This window comes from Cucurbita pepo, chromosome LG03 (genome assembly GCF_002806865.2).
Source record: "Cucurbita pepo subsp. pepo cultivar mu-cu-16 chromosome LG03, ASM280686v2, whole genome shotgun sequence".
Lineage (NCBI taxonomy): Eukaryota > Viridiplantae > Streptophyta > Magnoliopsida > Cucurbitales > Cucurbitaceae > Cucurbita > Cucurbita pepo.
In genome coordinates, this window is record NC_036640.1 from 11266207 (window position 1) to 11284538 (window position 18332).

Sequence of the window (18332 nt, forward strand, 5' to 3'; positions counted from 1 at the left end):
GTCTTTTTTTTGTGGGTCCACTTATTGAAAATCCCAATAAATAATCATTAAAATAAATGAATAAAATTATCGAAAATACAAAAATAAAATAATGTTTTTATTCTTATTTTTCCCTTTTGGGTAATGAAATCAAACAAACCAGCTTCATCCACTCCACAGCCGACAGTCTGAAAATAAAAATAATCATTTAATTTTTAAAAGTTCATAAATACTATTTATAAATTTTTTTTTTAATCTTATTTTAAAATATATTTTCAAAATTTAATCTAAATTTAAAAACTAAAAGTGAGTTATTTTTTATAAATATTTTTTAATTGAAATTCGATTAAGAATTTAAATGTTTAATTAAACATAAAAACTATTATTAAAAAATTGTGGAAAAATAAACAGTTTTAAAATATCCATTATCAATTATCAATTTGTTTTTATTACTTTAAAAGTCCTTATTTTTTAAATAACTTTTTAGAAAAGTAATATTAACTTTTTTATAAGCATATATTTTTTTTTTTAACAAAATAATATATAGCGTGTTTTAAATTATCAAAAGTAATTTTAAAAAAATCTTATTAAATAAAAAATGCGTAAAAATAAGATTAATTCAAAAACTTTTTGAAAGAAACACTTAAAGTGATTAATGGAATAAATCTTTAAATATTTATTTTTTTATTAATTTATAAAATCGCTTTTCAATATAGTTAATCCAAACAATTTTTTTATTTAAAAAATATTGAAAAAAATATATATTTAAAAAAATATTTAAATGGAATTGAACCAAAGTTAACATAAATAAATAAATAAATAATAGAGGCTTTGTCATATAAGCTAGGATCAAGTAATTGACTTTATTAAATAACAAAAAAGAAAAAAAAAAGTTGGACATTAATTAATAAAATATGAAAAATAATTAATTTTTTTAAATTTTTAAATTTTTTTTATAGTAAGTCAAACCATTCCCATATTCCTCTCTCTTTTTGATAATCTTTGCAAAGTGGGTATTTGTGCCCATTTCTTTTTCTTTTTTATTTTTATAAGATAATCCAAAATAATAATAATAATAATAATAAATAAATAAATAAAATCTAAATATAATTAGTTTATTATATTGAGATTCTTTTTAGTTCAATTATTGCACAGTAAATCATCGGACTAAATTATATCCGACTTGAATTCATTCATAAATGCCTTGTTTGTAGTTTATCTTCACTCATGTTTACTTCACTAAGTTATAGAAAGATTGAAAATGACACGAAACCGAAGTAATCAATCACGGTTTTATACGAAAGCAGGCAAGTAACTGACTTGTTGATGGCATATGGAAATATCGAGGTGCGTTAAAGAATATATTGTTGCATCGAGTGACCGACTACTTTATGCAGCTACTCGTTAGCTAGCCCTAAAACTAGCTTTCACTCGTAAAGTCGGTGAAATTTCCATTAGGTTTATGTTTTCTACTCTCGTTCTTTTCTACGAGCTCCCACTTGGTTCTTCTCCTTCATCGTCGTTGATCTTTTTGATTTAGATTTTTTGACCGTTGAGAAATTTATAATCAGTGATTAGTTTACTCGAGCTGAGATTGAAGTAGCAAAAAGAAGTTTATAATTAATAATTGATATAAAGTAGAGAATGAATGTCTCGTGAACAAAAAATGTGGAATCATTCTCGTCGTTTGCTGCCTGTCTCTTTGCACCGCAATAATTATTATAAAAAAAAAAAAGAAAAAAAAAAGAAAGAAAAATCAAAATTTACTTATTATTATTATTATTATTTGTTTATTTATCCTTTACGAAATTCAGTTTCTTTGTCTCTTTCATCACAGCGATTTGTTTCGGTTACAGTCCGGAAACCGCCATCCACTCAACTCTGCCTTTCTTCACTGCAACAATCTGCGCGCCGTTTTCATTTCACTTCGTCGTCTTCATCCTTTTGATCGTTGTTTTGCTTCTTAACCGAAGGTAGTTTTTGTTTTTGTTTTTGTTTTTGTTTTTGGTAGTTGCAAACTTCGTAAGTTTCAGGAGCGACAATTGGTAATTTCTTGTGTAGATTTTCAGGGGAGTGGTGAACGCAGAGGAAATGTTGCTGCAGAGGAATTTTTTGGTTGTTTTAGTGTTGATTGGAGTGGTTTTTGGAGCCAATTTGAGCGTTGTAAAGGCATTGCCACGACGAATTCTCTTGGACACAGATGTGAATACTGATGATTTATTTGCTCTTTTGTACCTCTTGAAGCTTAATCGATCGGAGTTTGAGTTGGAGGTAATCAGTAATCTCACTTGGTTAGTTCATTGTTTTAAGTTGTTCTGCGTTTAACTGATTTGGAGTTCATTATCTTACCTTTTCTTCCGGTTTCGAATCTCTTACATATTTTAAACTGTTATCTAATGTTGTTGTTTGCAACGAATTAAGGTATGCTATTAAACAGGATTTTGAATTCTCTTCCATCCTCCTGCACAAACCTAACACAAAAATGGTAGTAGAGTTTACCTTTTTCGTTTTGAAGCTTGTAATTGAAGTTATTGTCATTGGAGCCAAATGGACCTTCTCACACACGAATAATCAACTCAAGAGTTGAGATGTTCATTTGCACTAGCTAAAATCTAGTCTGAAGATCAATGTGGAATAATTCAATGGTCACCTCTCGCACACTGGTCCTTGGGATCGACTTTATCATCGATTCGATCTTGTGTACGGTTGCAGAGTTGTTTTAACCTTGCGCTTTGCATTAAAATGAACATTTTCAACGTAGAAGCTAGCTTAAGCAGTGAGGGCTTTCTTTGTACTTTTAAACAAATGTTCAACCCCTTAACACAATAGTTTAGAATTCCTCTGGTCCTTCTACCAAAGTAAAATAATCACAACCAGCTATTTCATTGTTTTACCAAGGCATGGTTGGTTGGAGGAACCTGAAAAACATTACCACTATTTATTTTCTTCAACACGTCATTGCTGAAGCAAATTAATGAAAGAACCTTCATTACATGTTGAAGTCGTTGAATGTCCAAAACTGTGTGTGTGTGTGTTGTTTAACTGTGTCCTTGGTAAGTATACCTTCCCTTCTAGTTTGATGGAGCCTGCCGCCAACAGTATGATTCAGAAATAGGAAACTTAATGCATGTAGTTTGTAGACTGGTTGCTATTCTTGTCATCAGGATTGTTATTACATTGCTGCAGGCAATCACTATTAGCGCAAATGCTTGGACAAGTGCTGGACATGCAGTGAACCAAATCTATGATATTCTATACATGATGGGCCGCGATGATATTGCGGTTGGAGTTGGAGGAGAAGGTGGAATACTCGATGATGGAACAATTCAACCCAACGTTGGTGGATATATTTCCATAATTGACCAGGTTAGAATACATTTCTTTCGTTGCAGCAAGACATTTCCTTTGTTTACAGGCAACAATGACTGCTAGGCTCATTGCAAAGAACTATGCTGTCATGTTCTTATGACAGTCCAATATAGTTTTCTAATGAACAATGAATCTACAGATTCAGAAAGTTTTATTCCATACACAAAACAAAGAGTCCATATGTTGCATGCCAAAGTGAATGTTAATGATATCAGGGATTGACGACTACAGGCGGATGTAGATATAGACAAGCCATTCCCCTTGGTATTAGAGGGCGATTAGATGCTGATACCAACTATGGACTTCGCAAAGCCTTCCTCCCACAGGTATGCGATAGAACCCATTCTATTAATTCATAATCAGAGTGATACAATCCAAAGGAGTGTTCAAGAGCTCCCGAATAATCCACATTCACATCACATAACAGACACGTACGCATATTTGTACTCATCTCTTTCACCCCTTACATTCTCTTCCTATAGGTAAACATTTATATCTTGGGGCTGTCAGTTTGAAAAGAATCAATCTTTAATTCCAATCTTTCACTGGCACCGATGACATACTTCCACAATATACTTTTTTCTAGCAAGTATGCTATGTCAAAATCAGCTGAATCCAATTCTGTATCTTGTATCTTTAGCTTGACTTTCATAGCAATTTTTCGATATTATTGTTCAAGATACGCAAATGCTGCGATGGTTGAGCTCATACTTTTGTCTATGAACTTAGGGAAGCAGGAAATATAATCCTTTGCAACAAAAGACTGCTCAGCAGGTGATGATTGACAAAATATCTGAAGGCCCCATTAATATATTCCTTATAGGATCACACACAAATTTTGCTATTTTGCTCATGAGTAATCCACATCTAAAGAAGAATGTTGAGCATATTTATGTTATGGGTGGTGGTATAAGATCAGAGAACCCAACTGGCTGCTGTCCAGAAAATGCCAGCAGATCTTGCATTCCTCGACAATGCGGCGATCCTGGTAACATATTCACAGATTACACTAGTAATCCTTATGCAGAATTCAATATCTTTGGAGACCCTTTTGCAGCATATCAGGTACTGCAGTCTGCTGGAATATCCAATTAAACATAGTCACACCTGAATGGGAATTATCATAGGACTGATATGTTGGCTGCAGGTGATCCATTCTGGAATTCCGCTCACCATTGTTCCTCTGGATGCTACAGACACCATTCCCGTAACTAAGACTTTCTTTGAAGTATTTGAGCAGAATCATGGTACAGTTGAGGCACAATATGCATTCCAAACCTTGAAAATAGCTCGTGATTCTCGGCTTGGCGAGCAATTCTATACAGTAAGTTCTGAAATGCTCTCCTCTATCCAACACCTGAATGAAATTTTAGATTTTTTTTTATTTATTTATTTTTTTTTAATTTTAAAAAAGATCAGAACATTGTTGGTTAGCCTTGCTTGGTTTTATTGTGAAGGGAGATAAATAAAAGATCACAAAAGAACTGAAGTTTTTGCAGACTTATTTCATGTGGGATTCTTTCGCATCTGGTGTGGCAACATCTATCATGCGTAACTCACATACCGATGATGGTCAAAATGATTTTGCTATGATGGAGTACATGAATATAACTGTAGTTACTTCAAATAAACCGTATGGTAAATCTGATGAGTCAAATCCATTCTTTTATGGACGTCAAGTTCCAAAATTTGATCTTGAAGAAGGTGGGGTACACAGTGGGCATGTTCAGACAGGGCTTCGAGATCCCTTTTGTATTGCGAGTAATGGGAAAGGGAAATGTCAGGTATTTTATTTTTCCTAATACTTTTAATTGCCTTTAGTTTTGTCTCTCTCATCTTCTTCAATCTTCTATAACGTAAATGTGTTATCTGTTATCTGCTATCCATCAGGATGGTTATACAGCAGAGGTAATGGGTCCAGAAGGAGTGCATGTTTTGGTTGCTACAAGAGCAAAGTCCAACCGGAACATCTCCAGTCCTCTTGACAGAGAATTTTACGTAGGCTTCTTAGATGTGAGGCTCTTCTCATCTGCTTTGAGTTTCGACATCGCAGTCACACTCTTCCTAAAAATTTTAACTATTTCATGATTGATTACTACAATCAATGAAGCTTAGGTAACAATATGTTTTTCCTGTTGACCAGGTTATTAACAGTCCTATAAACACAGGAAGATTCAATTTTACCACACAATTCCCATATTACGAACAAGTTATGTACAGACCAGATTTCAGAAATATTAAACTGGGGAAACCTGTTGTGATTGACATGGATATGAGCGCTGGAGACTTTCTAGCGTTATTCTATCTTTTGAAAGTACCTGTGGAAGTTATTGACATCAAGGTAGAGTTTCTCTTCTGCCTTTCTCTTTTCACCTTGGATACTACTGCATCGTATGACAGCCCTTCTAATATTCCAGCATAATGCCATTAAATTACCGATCAACCAAAGAGCTTAAGTTGATAGGTTATGATAAATTTAATTTTATCAGTACTCCACAACACCCCACTTCACTCGTGAGGTTGAAAGTTTGTAAAAGGCTCTACAAATGGAAGTCAATATTAATGGAGGAAATGACATAACAGGGATTCAAATACAGAACCTCCTGCTTTGGTAACATATTAAATCAATGATCAATCTAAGAGTTTAAGCTGATGGGTTACGGTAAATTTAATTTTATCAATACTTAAACAATGTCGTTATACAATTTTGAGGCATGGCTTCCATTCAAGATGAATCCTCCTACTCTGTAATTTACCTTGGTGGCACTCGTTAAGTGAGGTATTGGAAATATTAGCAACTAAGGGACCCAGTTTGTCGATCTGAATAACTTTTGTATTGCAAACAAGGAAAGAAGTTGAGAGAGAAAGCTCTTTGGGAGTTTTATGGTTGAAAGGACTAACCTTACCTGCTTATAAGGAAGCTCTACCTCTTTAATCAGCAACCTTCAACATTTTGATACTATGATAAAGAAAATTTTAGCCCAAGGCATTTTGAACCTACCATTGCTTTACTTTCTCAAAAGTGACCCATGGTTGACCTTTCCTCTTTACCTTCTCTAGACATTTTATATTGCCTCTACTTTTCTACAGGCAATAATAGCCAGTCCAACAGGATGGGCAAATGCTGCAACAATAGATGTTATCTATGATCTACTGCATATGATGGGTCGAGATGACATACCAGTAGGTCTTGGAGACGTATTTGCAGTAAACCAATCAGATTCAATTTTGCCTATTGTTGGAGACTGTAAGTATGCTAAAGCCATTCCAAATGGATGTGGTGGATATTTGGACTCTGATACTCTCTATGGTCTTGCTCGTAATTTGCCCAGAAGCCCAAGAAGGTACTCAAAATTACCTGTTTAATCTCTCAGAGATTTCATGTTGAATCTATCTTTATCTGTACTTTCCAGAGAACGCTCCAATCCACAAGTTGCAAAATGAAACTAACTGATTATAATTCGAATCTGAAGAGTGAACCAACGTAGTGCTTTGATTTACATTTTAGTTGCATCTAGTTTATTTATCCTCTTTGGCCTTTTAATTGATTGACATCTATCTCGATTGCTTTGCCAGGTACGCAGCAGAACACCCAGTAAAACACGGAGCTCCTCAAAACTCTCAGCATGCTGAACTGAGACAACCTCTAGCCATGGAAATTTGGGAATCCATATTGACAGAACTGGAGCCAGGATCCAAGCTTTCAGTGCTTACCAATGGACCATTGACTAACTTAGCAAAGCTTATTACATCAAACAAAAACGCAAGCTCCGTTATTCAGGTTTGTGGATTTGGTTAGTCTTGTCATTATCTTATCTAAAACATATACTACTAATACTCAAAAGGCAAGAGAACAAAGTGCCACGATAATCTCTGTGTGAATTGCTGTTTTCCTTTAGAGTTTAAAAGTATTCTCCTATTTATCTCTTGCACGTTTCAGCTAGTTTTCTTTGTGCTCTGGAAGGTTTTGCTTCTTGTGGTGGCTTCCTGCAAATGGGAGAAAAGTTGTTTATATTAATGGTCCTCATATAACATAAACACTATGAAATAGAGAAGAAAGACCTCGGAATATCTAATGTATCTACATTATCACAAAAAGAAGAGTTTCTTAAGCTGACAAACTTGAATTACATACAATTTTGTTAGTCTTTCAGCATATTTTGCATACTTCTGTTAATATAGTAAGCGCTGAACCACTGCAGGAAGTTTATATAGTTGGGGGGCACATCAAGGATGATGATATGGATAAAGGAAATGTCTTCACTGTTCCTTCAAATATATATGCAGAATTCAATATTTTCCTTGACCCCTTAGGTGCAAAGACTGTTTTCGAGTCAACAGTTAATATCACGCTTGTTCCCCTTGGCATTCAGCGATGTGTCAGCTCATTTGAAAATTTCTTAGAAACTCTCTGCAAGAAAAAAAGGACGCCCGAGCTTCTCTTTGCCCGTCGTTTGCTGTCAAGACTCTATCGCTTGAAGCAATCAGACATCTGTTATAAGCATGTGGTAAGAAATTGCCGACGACTTCAATTCTTACCTGTTCTTCATAATTTTTTATTGGTTAATCTCTCATGGCTTCGATGAGTATAAAACTGTACACGATATATTTTACCAATTAAATTTCTTGTATCTAAGTTTCCATTGGCTCTGAACCTTTGGAATTCTTATGAAAGTCAACTGATATTTGCTGTAATAAAAGCTTGTTGTTCTGCTGTAGGATACTTTCTTGGGGGAACTTCTTGGTGCAGTAGTCCTAACTGAAGAAGGCCGTGTGGAGCCAGTTTTTCAATTCAGGCCTGTAAAAATCTTAGCAGCTGGTGTTGAATCTCAAGATGGCCAAACTGTCATCTATGAGAAGGGCGGGAAATTAATCCGAATACTGCAGAATTTGAACCAAACAGCCTACTTTGACCTATATGCAACCCGGCTAAGTGATAAGATACAATCTGCAGTGGTCAAAAGCTTTAATGACCAGATAAGAATGTGGAATAAACTGCGAAACCACACCTGTAATTATTGCCATGGGTCATGTGTTTGCTGATATTCACCGGAGATGAAAACTTTTGGGCATTTGTATAAACATAAAAAAGGTTTCCATTTCGTGGTTCATAGAAAGCAACAAACAATAAGATCTAGATTGTCCCCCTATCAATTTATGTCATCATCTAAGCTTGATGCTGTTCTTAGTCCATTGGCGGCCTACTTTGTCCATTTGTTGATTTTGTTTGTTTCAAATAAGAGTGGAAATCCAAGAAAATTCAAATGAAACCCACAAATGACCAGGTATGTTTTGATTAGCAGAATACTAGGGGAACAAAGATGAAAGTGAGTATTTGCCTCTATGAAAGCACCCAGAAAATCTTCCAGGACTCCATGCAATACAAACAGTTCAGCTCAAACAGACGTGAAAAATCGAAAGTCGAAATCAGCTGTAGAAAACATTGATGTTCTGAGTGAAAAGGGCAAAGGTTCTGAATTTGTACAAGCACAAGTAACAGCCATTTTAAGAGCCTAGAGAACAAGAGAAAGGAGACTCGACAAGAACGAATGGAAAACTCTTGGTTTTCATGGATTTTATCAGTTTAGGAACCCAAGTCCACGGGGATGGATCCACCAGCATTCAAAATCCGTTGCTCCAGCTGCAGTAAACAAGGTTTGTAGTCAATTTATCCATTTTTGTCACAGACACCGACCAAGGTAAGTGTGAGATGATAAGAAGAAAAGCCCTTAGGTAGCAGATTTCTCTACTTACAGCATATAGATAACTGAGCTTATCTTTTACACCATAGAATGCTTGCTCTACTTGTTGGAGACATCTTGAACACCTGGAAACAACAGTTTACTTACTAATCACTTTATTATTCTTGTCACTTAGTTATTCCTCAGAGCTGACTGCTGACTGGGAAGAGAACTTTTGAAAGATGAATCAAATAGTGAACATAGCTCACCATTCAGGACTTTGTTGCTCGCAGGCGCTACGGAAGTCAATGCAGGCATTCTTCACTCTAAGTGCACCTATGCTGCATTGGACACAGAGGAGTCAAAACAACAAACAAAACAAGGTCAGCATTTTCTTCATGACTTTTAGATTTGAGAAGCATCATGAATATCCTGACCATTGATACATCGTAATAAACCTCGCTCGTCCTCCCTTGAATGCTCAAAATTCAATGATCAGTTCCCATCGTCAATCTTGCACCTCAGCTCGAAAAAATTATTTCAATTCAATATTGTGAGATCCCACATCGGTTGGGGAGGAGAACGAAACACCCTTTATAAGGGAGTGAAAACCTTTCCCTAAAAGACGCGTATTATAAACCTTGAGGAGAAGGCCGAAAGGGAAAGCCCAAAGAGGACAATATCTACTAGCAGTGGATTTGGGCTGTTACAAATGGTATCAGAGCCAGACACAGGGCGATGTGCCAGCGAGAAGGTTATTCCCTGAAGGGAGGTAAACATGAGGTGGTGTGCCAATAAGTATGCTGAGCCCGAAGGGGGGTGGATTTGGTAGGGGTCCCCCATCGATTGGAGAAAGGAACGAGTGCCAATGAGGACGCTGGGCCCTGAAGGAGGGTGGATTGTGAGATCCCACATTGGTTGGGGAGGAGAACGAAACACCCTTATTCATAAGGATGTGGAAACCTTTCTCTAACAGACGCGTTATTAAACCTTGAGGGAAAGTCCGAAAGGGAAAGCCCAAAGAGGAAAACCCAAAAAGGGAAACCCAAAAAGGGAAGTAAGAAAGGGAAAACCCAAAAAGGACAACCTTGAAGGGAAGTACGAAAGGGAAAGCCCAAAGAAGACAACCCTAAAGGGGAAGTACGAAAGGGAAAACCCCAAAAGGACAACCTTGAAGGGAAGTACGAAAGGAAAAGCCCAAAGAGGACAACCTTGAGTGGAAGTATGAAAGGCAAAACCCAAAGAGGAGAATATCTACTCGCGGTGGACTTGGGTCGTTACGAACATTAGCTAAGAGTAGGGAGATTCGAATCTCTAACCTTTTGGTCGATGGTATATCTTTTAACTGAGGCTAAGTTTAGCAGTTCAAAAAGTTTTTCCAAACACACTGGTAAGTTCGAACTCTGTGTAATACAGGGAAGTGCAAACTCACACAAACAAGTTTCAATCACATCTTAAAGGCTTGGAACCCAAAGCTCCCAAAGTTCTGACTATCATCGTATATCCATTTTTAGAGAGAGAGAGAAAGAGAGAGGAAATTTTGTACCTGGAGCTGCTGCCCTTCAGCTGGTGCACATGATCATCAATCTTTTTGAAGTCCACAGATGGCTGTAATCTGACAGAAACACAGAGAAACATAAAACGATTCAACCAAGAAAAACAAGTCATAAAAAAGGATCTGCACGACTGGGTGATTGATGAACTTGGTATTGACGAGACAGAGAGAGAGAGAGAGAGATAGAATAAAACTCCAAGAAAGCAGCCAAAGAGGCCGAGTCCTTACAGTGCGATTCTGAGTTTATTGAGAAGCTCCTCGGTATCTTCAAAGAAAAGAGTCACCACTTCAGAAACGAAAGTTGGATTACTCTCATCTTGCAGTTGCAAAAGCTGCAAATACTGACTATCCAGAGTACCCTTCTCTCACCAAAACCACATAGATAGAGATCCACACAAACCAAAACACACAGAACAAACATAAGATTATTCACAATCACCACAAAACAAACCAAAACCCACTTCAGATTTCAAGTTTTACCTCACCGAGTAGGCCTTTTACATACTGAACCCGCTGTCTCTGCATCAATCCCACCTCCATTTTTACTCACAGAAGCTTCTGTTGACTACGAAAATATGAAGAAGATTCTTAGAACTTGGCTGCGATCCACAAAAGTTGGTGTTCGATTACAGATCTTAGGAATGAAGTTTAAGGATGACGAGGGGTTTGAAGGGATAGGTGAAGAATAGATAGATAAACTTGAAGTGGGGTTTCGGCGATGGCCGGGCGCCTGCAGAGGAGGAGGCGAAGTGGAGGCAGAGTCCAAAGCAGCTTTTTATCAGGCTGGATTTGAGGGTCGTTCTTACAGGATCAAAGCCTCCACCTTTGCTTGTCGTTTTCTTTTCGTTGATTTGCATTTTGCAGTGATACTTTGTTTTATATGGTCCTCCAAATTTCATTGGTCCTCTTCTTTTTTTCTTTTGAAATTTTTCATTGGTTGCTTTTTATTTATGTTATCAATGTATTTTTCATATTGAATTTCGAAAAAACCTTATCCGTACTAGCTACAAACATATAGGGCCTCTTGCAAAAGTAACAATTATATAAAAAATAACAAAATTCTTTACTTTATATAGCACTAATTTATCTAATTTGATATATCTGAATGGGGCGTGGAATCTCGTTAAAAGGAGAATGGGAGAATCCTGTTATATATATAGGTCGTATCCCCCTACTCGAAGTTATGTGCTATATAAGTTACCCCATTTTCTAAAACTTCTCAAAAGAGGGCTAGAGGCTTGAGTATGAGTTGTTCGGTCATAGTAAGTCCTCTACCTATTTATAGGTAATATTAATTATATATTTTAATAGAAAACTGTTTACATATAAATACTATTTATATATCACAATGTAAAATAGTATTTTAATAGAAAACTGTTTACATATAATCAATATATATATATATAGATATTTTGAAAGGTTTTGTTGTTAAATCACCCAAACGGAACGACAAAACCTAAATATCCTTAAATACAAATCCAAAAGATCATCATGACCGTCTCTCTCTCTTCATCTTTTTCTTCAACAAATTCTCAATTTGGGACAAGACAGCATTCATTTCTGACCGTCTGATCTGTGGAATACTCTTTTCCTTATGATTTGACTTTTAATTAGTGGAATTTTGAGTTTGAAAAATGTTTTTTATTTTGTAGTTCAAGTGTCTTTGAATTGTTATTTTTTTTTCTTTTTGGATAAATCTGAAACTTTAGTTAATTGACTTAGTTGGTTTTTATATATCACTATTGTTGATTATAAACATCATATTTTTAATCGTCATAATAATTTTATAAGTAAGGGTAAGGTTGAGTTGTAAATTGATCTAAATACTTGATTTTCCAAAAATTTAATTCAATCAAAACTAAAAAGTAATAATAACCTAACCTATCCCAAAGCTTAGAGCGAGACTTGTATTTTTCGTTTCATGAATAGTTGTTCAAGTTATGAATGACACGTCGAGTAGTTAATGAAGGAAGTTATTATACAATGTGATTGATAGGTTAGAAGTACATTTTGTGCTATAGTCATTCCTATATGATAGAAAAGGATCCCATGATCCTGAACAGATCTTTATTTGCTTTTGGTTTAATTGCTTTTGGTTTAATACGGTATCGATAGCTATAGCAGTTTTTCCAGTTTGTCGGTTCCTTACTATAAGTTCTCGTTGGCCACGACTTATAGGAACCAGACTATCTACCGCTTTTAACCCTGTTTGCATAGGCTCGTGCACAGATTTAAATCTCAAATTTCAAATTTTTGCGTGAAATCCCCCAAGGGGGAGGGAGTCGACTTGACTAGTGGGAATTTCATGCACTATACACCTAATGTTTAAGAGAAAAACTATAAAAATTATTTCAAATTTGTATCCAATAATTATCAAAATCTCCCTAATGGGATGACTATTACAGTGACATCATCCACTTTTTTCCAAGCATTCTATCCAAGCAAACTCTTAACACAAAGATATATGAACAAGCTCTAATCAAATTGGCAAGGCTCTAAGTAGTCCATTTATGTTTCGAGTCTAACGGACCGATTGTTATATCTTACAAAGCAACAGTCATAGACTCTTACAAAGCAACAGTCATAGACTCCTACACTACGGTTAAAGTGAGGTATAGTTTGTGTTACAAACTATGACATTGCAAATAATCACATGTAGGAATATAATCATCCATCTTCTATATTCTCTCATTCAAAATAACTACCCAAAACATATATTTTTCAAATAATGATACATAAGTGAGTTATCAATACGCGCAGCTAAGTGTCACAAAATATTGCAATGAAAATGCTCTAAAAAAACTACCCTTTCAGTTTCTGGCACACAAAGGTAAGGAATGTGCATAGAGAATGGAGGAAGTTTATGAACACACCTTGCAACTTTTTCTGCAGTAGCCAGGAAACTCAGGAGATCCCACCATATACTCTGGGTTATCTATGCACTCGCCGAGCTCAGCCCATCTCTCACAACTTGCATTCTCATCACTGCAATTCAGGTAGTCTCCCACGATCTGGTCGAAAGGATTGACACGAATCCACTTTGTTGCTGACCATTTCTCGCCTTCAATCACAGGGCACCCTCCATGCAGACTACTCGTGTCTGGAACAGCATTTGGATGAAGACTGAAGAACAGAAGAGCGTCGCCTTTCCGTGGTTTCACTGAATATCTCAAGCACGTAGATTAAAGAGTGTTAAAAAAGAAGTTGTCTGATGAACTGAAACAGCTATATAAATAGCTTTACAAAACAATCAAAACGAGAAAAATTAGCTGATAAAGAGTAACAGCTAACTAGTCAAATCACATCTTAAACAATATGATCACAAACTAAAACTTTAAACGATAAGAAATCTACGATGAGTTTGAACCAACGTCAGAAATCACAGGACAGGAGTAAGAAAACTGAAGACAGTCACCTGCTATCCCTTTCTTTGCACAGTCTGAGAGATCTTCGTTTGTTTCAGAAGCCTGACGTCTTTGAGATTCCTGAACTCAATGAACGAAGATATTCAACATTTAGATTTTAATGAATAAAAAAAAACCCATCAATTAATAATGGCACATGCAAATACCAAGACAGGAAACTTTTCCAATTCTAAGAGCCGCAGTAAGGTAACTCGAGAGAAAATTAGTTTTCAAAAAATATTGTACAAACAAAACCCAAGACACTTGATTATGGTCGAGGTACGGCCAAAAAAAAGGAAGTTGCAATTAATTGGATTGAAGGGAAATACAAGGGCAGACCTCTGCAGAAGGAAACACAGTTTCACCGCCTTTTTTTACGTCAGAAAGATACATGAGAACGGTTGCCATTCGATGTCCACCACGGGCAATATTAACCTCGTCGGCAAAGTAATCGAAGTGTGCATCATACTTCTGCCCATATTCATATCTCAACACTTGAATGTCTTCTCCATTTTCTGAAATCAAGCATATTCAAGTTTCGGTTTACCAGCTATACCAACACAGAGACAAGCTATGAATGCATGAGTCAAATGTTTATAGGCATAGAGTTTCCCATTCATAGTTTTCTTTTCTCACTAAAAAAAAGAGAAGGGCTAAATTCAAACTCTGTTTTTCCCAGCTGCAAAATTCTTCCTCAGTCTATCGCTTGATTATGTATTTATTTCACGAGGGGATTATGTCTTCCTAAGTTCCCTATTTTATATGGAAATTGAAATAAAGTCTTGCTGATAGAACTATACCAGCGCATGGAGAAAAATGAGGACAAAAACTTATCTGACACAACGTTTCATTATCTGTTTTTTTTTTTTTTTTTTTCTCATGTTAGATATTAATATAAATAGCCCAAGATTTCTCTTTAAGGTTTCAGTTATAAGAAATTTAGAATTCAACTGCAAACCTATATCATGTCAATCTATTCAACTCCAAAGTTGCATTAAGAAAGATCACAATTTCACACTCAATTGTCAATCTATTCAATCTTCAGTTTTTGATGACGGAAAACAGTTTGCAATGGAGGATAAGTTGCTATAGACTACGGGATTAGCAAGAAATTTGCGCCTTTTGCTAGTGTTATAATACCTTTTGGCAGAAATGTCCATGCTGCAATTTTGTCTTCTATACCAGAAACAATAGGATCCTACATGAGATATAGAACAATGAGTTTACATGGAGGGATATAGAGAGTGCCTCATCAGGTTAGAGCTTTACAAGTAAAATTGGCTCCCTATCTGTACTCTCAGAAGGATCAAGGATGGCATTTAATGTTTTCCAACAACAATAGTCAACTAAGCAGAAAAAATTGAAATTTCATGCAGCTAAGGCTGCTGAACCCTTTCTTTAAAATTTGACATTCAAAATACTAATTGGCTCCCTATCTGTATACTCAGAAGGATCAAGGATGACATTTGATGTTTTGCAGCTACAATAGTCAACTAAGCAGACAAATTTGAAATTTCAATCAGCTAAGGCTGCTAAACACATTCCGTAAAATTTGACATCCAAAATACTAATCTCCCAAACTTGTGGCATGAAGCAGTAACATCTGTCCCTTCTCAATCAATATCGATCACTGAATAGACTGACTGAATAACACTTTTACTTTTTATTTCTTTTCTAAAATGGTGATTATAACAATATCTCAGAAAGATGATCTTAGGTTTAAATTACTTCAAGGCCATGTACTCACTCATTTCATATTAAGGTAGCTAGACTTCATAAATCAAACCAATATTCAATAGACGGTCGAACGAACCAAACTAATCTTGGAGCCCATGAGGGGATCTAAAGTCTGTCAAACCAATAAATTTCAAGCTAAGAGTTTAAGATTTAGGCTTGATGGTGATTCAAGCTAAAAATTGAAGCAAAAACTTGTCAAATCACTATGCTTCGCTATTGGAAGCTTAAGAACTATAAGAAGGAAACTATGCACAAACCTTGGATTTTTTAATAAACGCCCCAGAACTAGTTCGGATCTCGCTGACCTTGCTCTCTCCTGACAAATTATCCGCAACAGCAGATCTCTTCAACTCAGCTTTAGCCTAATTTAAACAGAACAAAAATTAACCAAAACAAAAATCGCGTACTACTGCGATATCACAAATGAAAAACGAATAAATTCTAATTCTACTCACAATCGAGATGAGATGATCGCATTCTAAGTCCGTGAGAAAACCTTCATACACAAACGCCCTATATAATCATTCAAATTGAAACGGAAACATCGAACCGCGAACATCAAACGAAGAAATAGATTATCAAAACTTAGAAACTACAACAAGGAAAAGAAGAAGCAGAACGGCAAGAAATTGAAGTACCGAGGATTCCATGAAATCTGCTTTACTTTAGCAGGATTGACGATTGAGCTAGCGGAACCTGCATAGGAGCTTGAAGCTAGCCGGAGAAGCAACGAAATCGATAATGAGAAGAAAAACAGCAGATTGAAACTGCAAAATTTCTCCATGAACTGAATCGGATCAGTAGAGAAAGAGAACGAAGCAGAAGAAAATAGCAAAAAAGTTTCTGTATCTTACTGAAAATTTTCAGATGTTCAGCCGCCTAAGCTGTTACACCAGTCTACCAAGCTCTTTAACTGTCAAACTTTCTAACTGCCACTCACGCTCTGACACGTGTAAAATAATAAAAAAATTATCTGGAAAAATATTGATTTTGGTTATTTTATTTATTTATTTTTTTAATAAATGTATATTTTTTTTGGAAGAAAATATAATTTTTCTAGATTTTAAATTATTAAATTTATGGTACAAATTTTAAGAATTAATTTTAAATAAAGAAAATTAATTGAAGAAACTATTTTTATTACATTAAAAGTGTGTTTGGATTGTTTTTGAAGTATTTAATTTTCCTTTAAATGCATTATATTTTAATTTTTTAATTAAAAAATTGATTTATAATTAAAACACTAACGTTTCCTAAATTTAACATTTATTAATAACACGTGGGGTTGTAGTATACTCGAGCCCAATCACATGGGGTCGAATCTCCTCGACTAGTTCTTGTGTGGTCGAGCTAGGGAGGTTGCCCCGTCCATTCAAAGGGAGAACATGACACCTAGAAGTCGATAGCTGACTTGAAGCACGTGTCTCCACTCTCCTTATTTTTTGCTTACTCATCTTTGATATCCACGAGGGCGGAATAGAGATGAATAAGTATTCTCCGTCCTCATCTCCACCTCTTATTTTAATCCACATTCTCGTAAAATTCTTATTTATTTTTGCTAGGATCGAAACAAGGATTCTCCACAACAAACATTTAGTTGACGGGAAAAAATCTCTCTCGACTCCCTTCCTTATTCTCTATTTAAACAAAGAGTCTTCACACCGTTTTGAACGTGTCCTCATTAAATAGACACCTCCGATCAGCTCATACAGAAATGAATTGTATGACCTTCATTACTAGCTTACTTTATGGCGGTTGTCACACTCAACTATGATCATCCCGCCCTTTAAAGGTAAAGTCTAATCAACTAACTTATTTAAAGTTATCACTTTAGCATAAGCATCGGGTTTTAGTTAGGTCAATTACAGCTAAAAGTTAACATCGGAAAACTACTTGAAACTATTTTCATATAAAAATGATGCTTTTAAAACTTCAATAACTAGATATACACCCAACTTATACCCCGATCCCGTCCTTCAAATTTAAGATACAATCAACTAATTTATTTTAAACCATTATTTTTTTTAGGTTAATTAAGAGTGAGTAAAATTCAAGAACGATTTAGATCTATTTATTTTCTTTCTAAGTATACCAACACGTGAGATTAAATATTCAAACGGTCGATCTCAGACGATGATATATATCTTTAACTTATAGATATATATATAGGCAAAATTTTAAGATCGTGCTATTTTAGAAATTAAAATAAAAAACTTAAATTCTAAAATTTTCTATTTTATTCCATACATTTTTAAAAAGTATTTTTTTTTATAATTAAGTTATTTTTCTACTTCAAACTCATATTATTTAGTTATATAACTTATTTCTTAAAATTAAAATAATTATTTTAGAAAATCAAGGATTAAAATAAATATTTATAAAAAATACCACAAATATTATGAACTTTCAAAATTTTTAAATAATACTCTTAAATTTTCGAAAAAATTTAAAAAAAAAACACTTAAAACTTAAACTTTAAAAAAGAAAATTATTAATATTTTGTTAAAAAAAATATTTTAAAATTTTCTAAACTTTTTTTAAAATAATAAGCTTTTAAAAATTTCATTAATAAAATTCAATTATTTAAAAATTGTATATATATATATA

The 18332-nt window shown here is 34.9% G+C and overlaps 3 protein-coding genes across 9 annotated transcripts; 1 reads left to right on the plus strand and 2 right to left on the minus strand.

Annotated features, from left to right (window-relative positions):
- Positions 1–1821: 1821 nt before the first annotated feature.
- On the plus strand, positions 1822–8541 carry LOC111789992 (uncharacterized protein C1683.06c). Of its 7 annotated transcripts, XM_023670743.1 has the most exons (14): positions 1822–1952; positions 2041–2250; positions 3166–3345; positions 3564–3674; positions 4078–4336; positions 4406–4413; positions 4496–4672; positions 4839–5132; positions 5239–5361; positions 5492–5689; positions 6439–6692; positions 6925–7129; positions 7551–7856; positions 8068–8541. In XM_023670743.1, exons 2-14 carry the CDS (start codon positions 2071–2073, stop codon positions 8389–8391), a joined length of 2619 nt encoding a protein of 872 aa, XP_023526511.1. In that variant the 5' UTR covers positions 1822–1952; positions 2041–2070; the 3' UTR covers positions 8392–8541. The 7 variants fall into 7 exon arrangements, with proteins under 7 accessions (XP_023526511.1, XP_023526507.1, XP_023526510.1 ...); XM_023670739.1 differs by having other exon boundaries at positions 4078–4413; XM_023670742.1 differs by having other exon boundaries at positions 4078–4413; positions 4848–5132.
- Positions 8542–8656: 115 nt separating this feature from the next.
- On the minus strand, positions 8657–11451 carry LOC111789996 (histidine-containing phosphotransfer protein 1-like). The gene is made up of 6 exons (XM_023670751.1): positions 11065–11451; positions 10813–10943; positions 10576–10644; positions 9299–9370; positions 9103–9175; positions 8657–8989 (listed from the first exon to the last, which is right to left on the minus strand). The coding sequence occupies exons 1-6, from the start codon at positions 11122–11124 to the stop codon at positions 8933–8935; spliced, it is 462 nt and encodes a 153-aa protein (XP_023526519.1). The 5' UTR covers positions 11125–11451; the 3' UTR covers positions 8657–8932.
- A 1789-nt stretch (positions 11452–13240) lies between these two features.
- LOC111790012 (probable prolyl 4-hydroxylase 4) lies at positions 13241–16598 on the minus strand. The gene is made up of 7 exons (XM_023670772.1): positions 16364–16598; positions 16181–16238; positions 15983–16087; positions 15129–15186; positions 14328–14503; positions 14000–14069; positions 13241–13744 (listed from the first exon to the last, which is right to left on the minus strand). The coding sequence occupies exons 1-7, from the start codon at positions 16507–16509 to the stop codon at positions 13446–13448; spliced, it is 912 nt and encodes a 303-aa protein (XP_023526540.1). The 5' UTR covers positions 16510–16598; the 3' UTR covers positions 13241–13445.
- Positions 16599–18332: the final 1734 nt, after the last annotated feature.

Coding starts and splice junctions, on each gene's coding strand:
- LOC111789992 (XM_023670739.1), top strand. CDS start 2,071: ATGTTGCTGCAGAGGAATTTTTTGGTTGTTTTAGTGTTGATTGGAGTG. Junction 3,346..3,563: donor ATATTTCCATAATTGACCAG/GTTAGAATACAT, acceptor TAATGATATCAG/GGATTGACGACTACAGGCGG. Junction 5,362..5,491: donor TTTACGTAGGCTTCTTAGAT/GTGAGGCTCTTC, acceptor CCTGTTGACCAG/GTTATTAACAGTCCTATAAA.
- LOC111789996 (XM_023670751.1), bottom strand. CDS start 11,124: ATGGAGGTGGGATTGATGCAGAGACAGCGGGTTCAGTATGTAAAAGGC. Junction 10,944..11,064: donor TAAAAGGCCTACTCGGTGAG/GTAAAACTTGAA, acceptor TGGTGAGAGAAG/GGTACTCTGGATAGTCAGTA. Junction 9,176..9,298: donor GAGCAACAAAGTCCTGAATG/GTGAGCTATGTT, acceptor TGTTGTTTCCAG/GTGTTCAAGATGTCTCCAAC.
- LOC111790012 (XM_023670772.1), bottom strand. CDS start 16,509: ATGGAGAAATTTTGCAGTTTCAATCTGCTGTTTTTCTTCTCATTATCG. Junction 14,504..15,128: donor ATGGACATTTCTGCCAAAAG/GTATTATAACAC, acceptor GCTTGATTTCAG/AAAATGGAGAAGACATTCAA. Junction 13,745..13,999: donor TGCAAAGAAAGGGATAGCAG/GTGACTGTCTTC, acceptor TGAGATATTCAG/TGAAACCACGGAAAGGCGAC.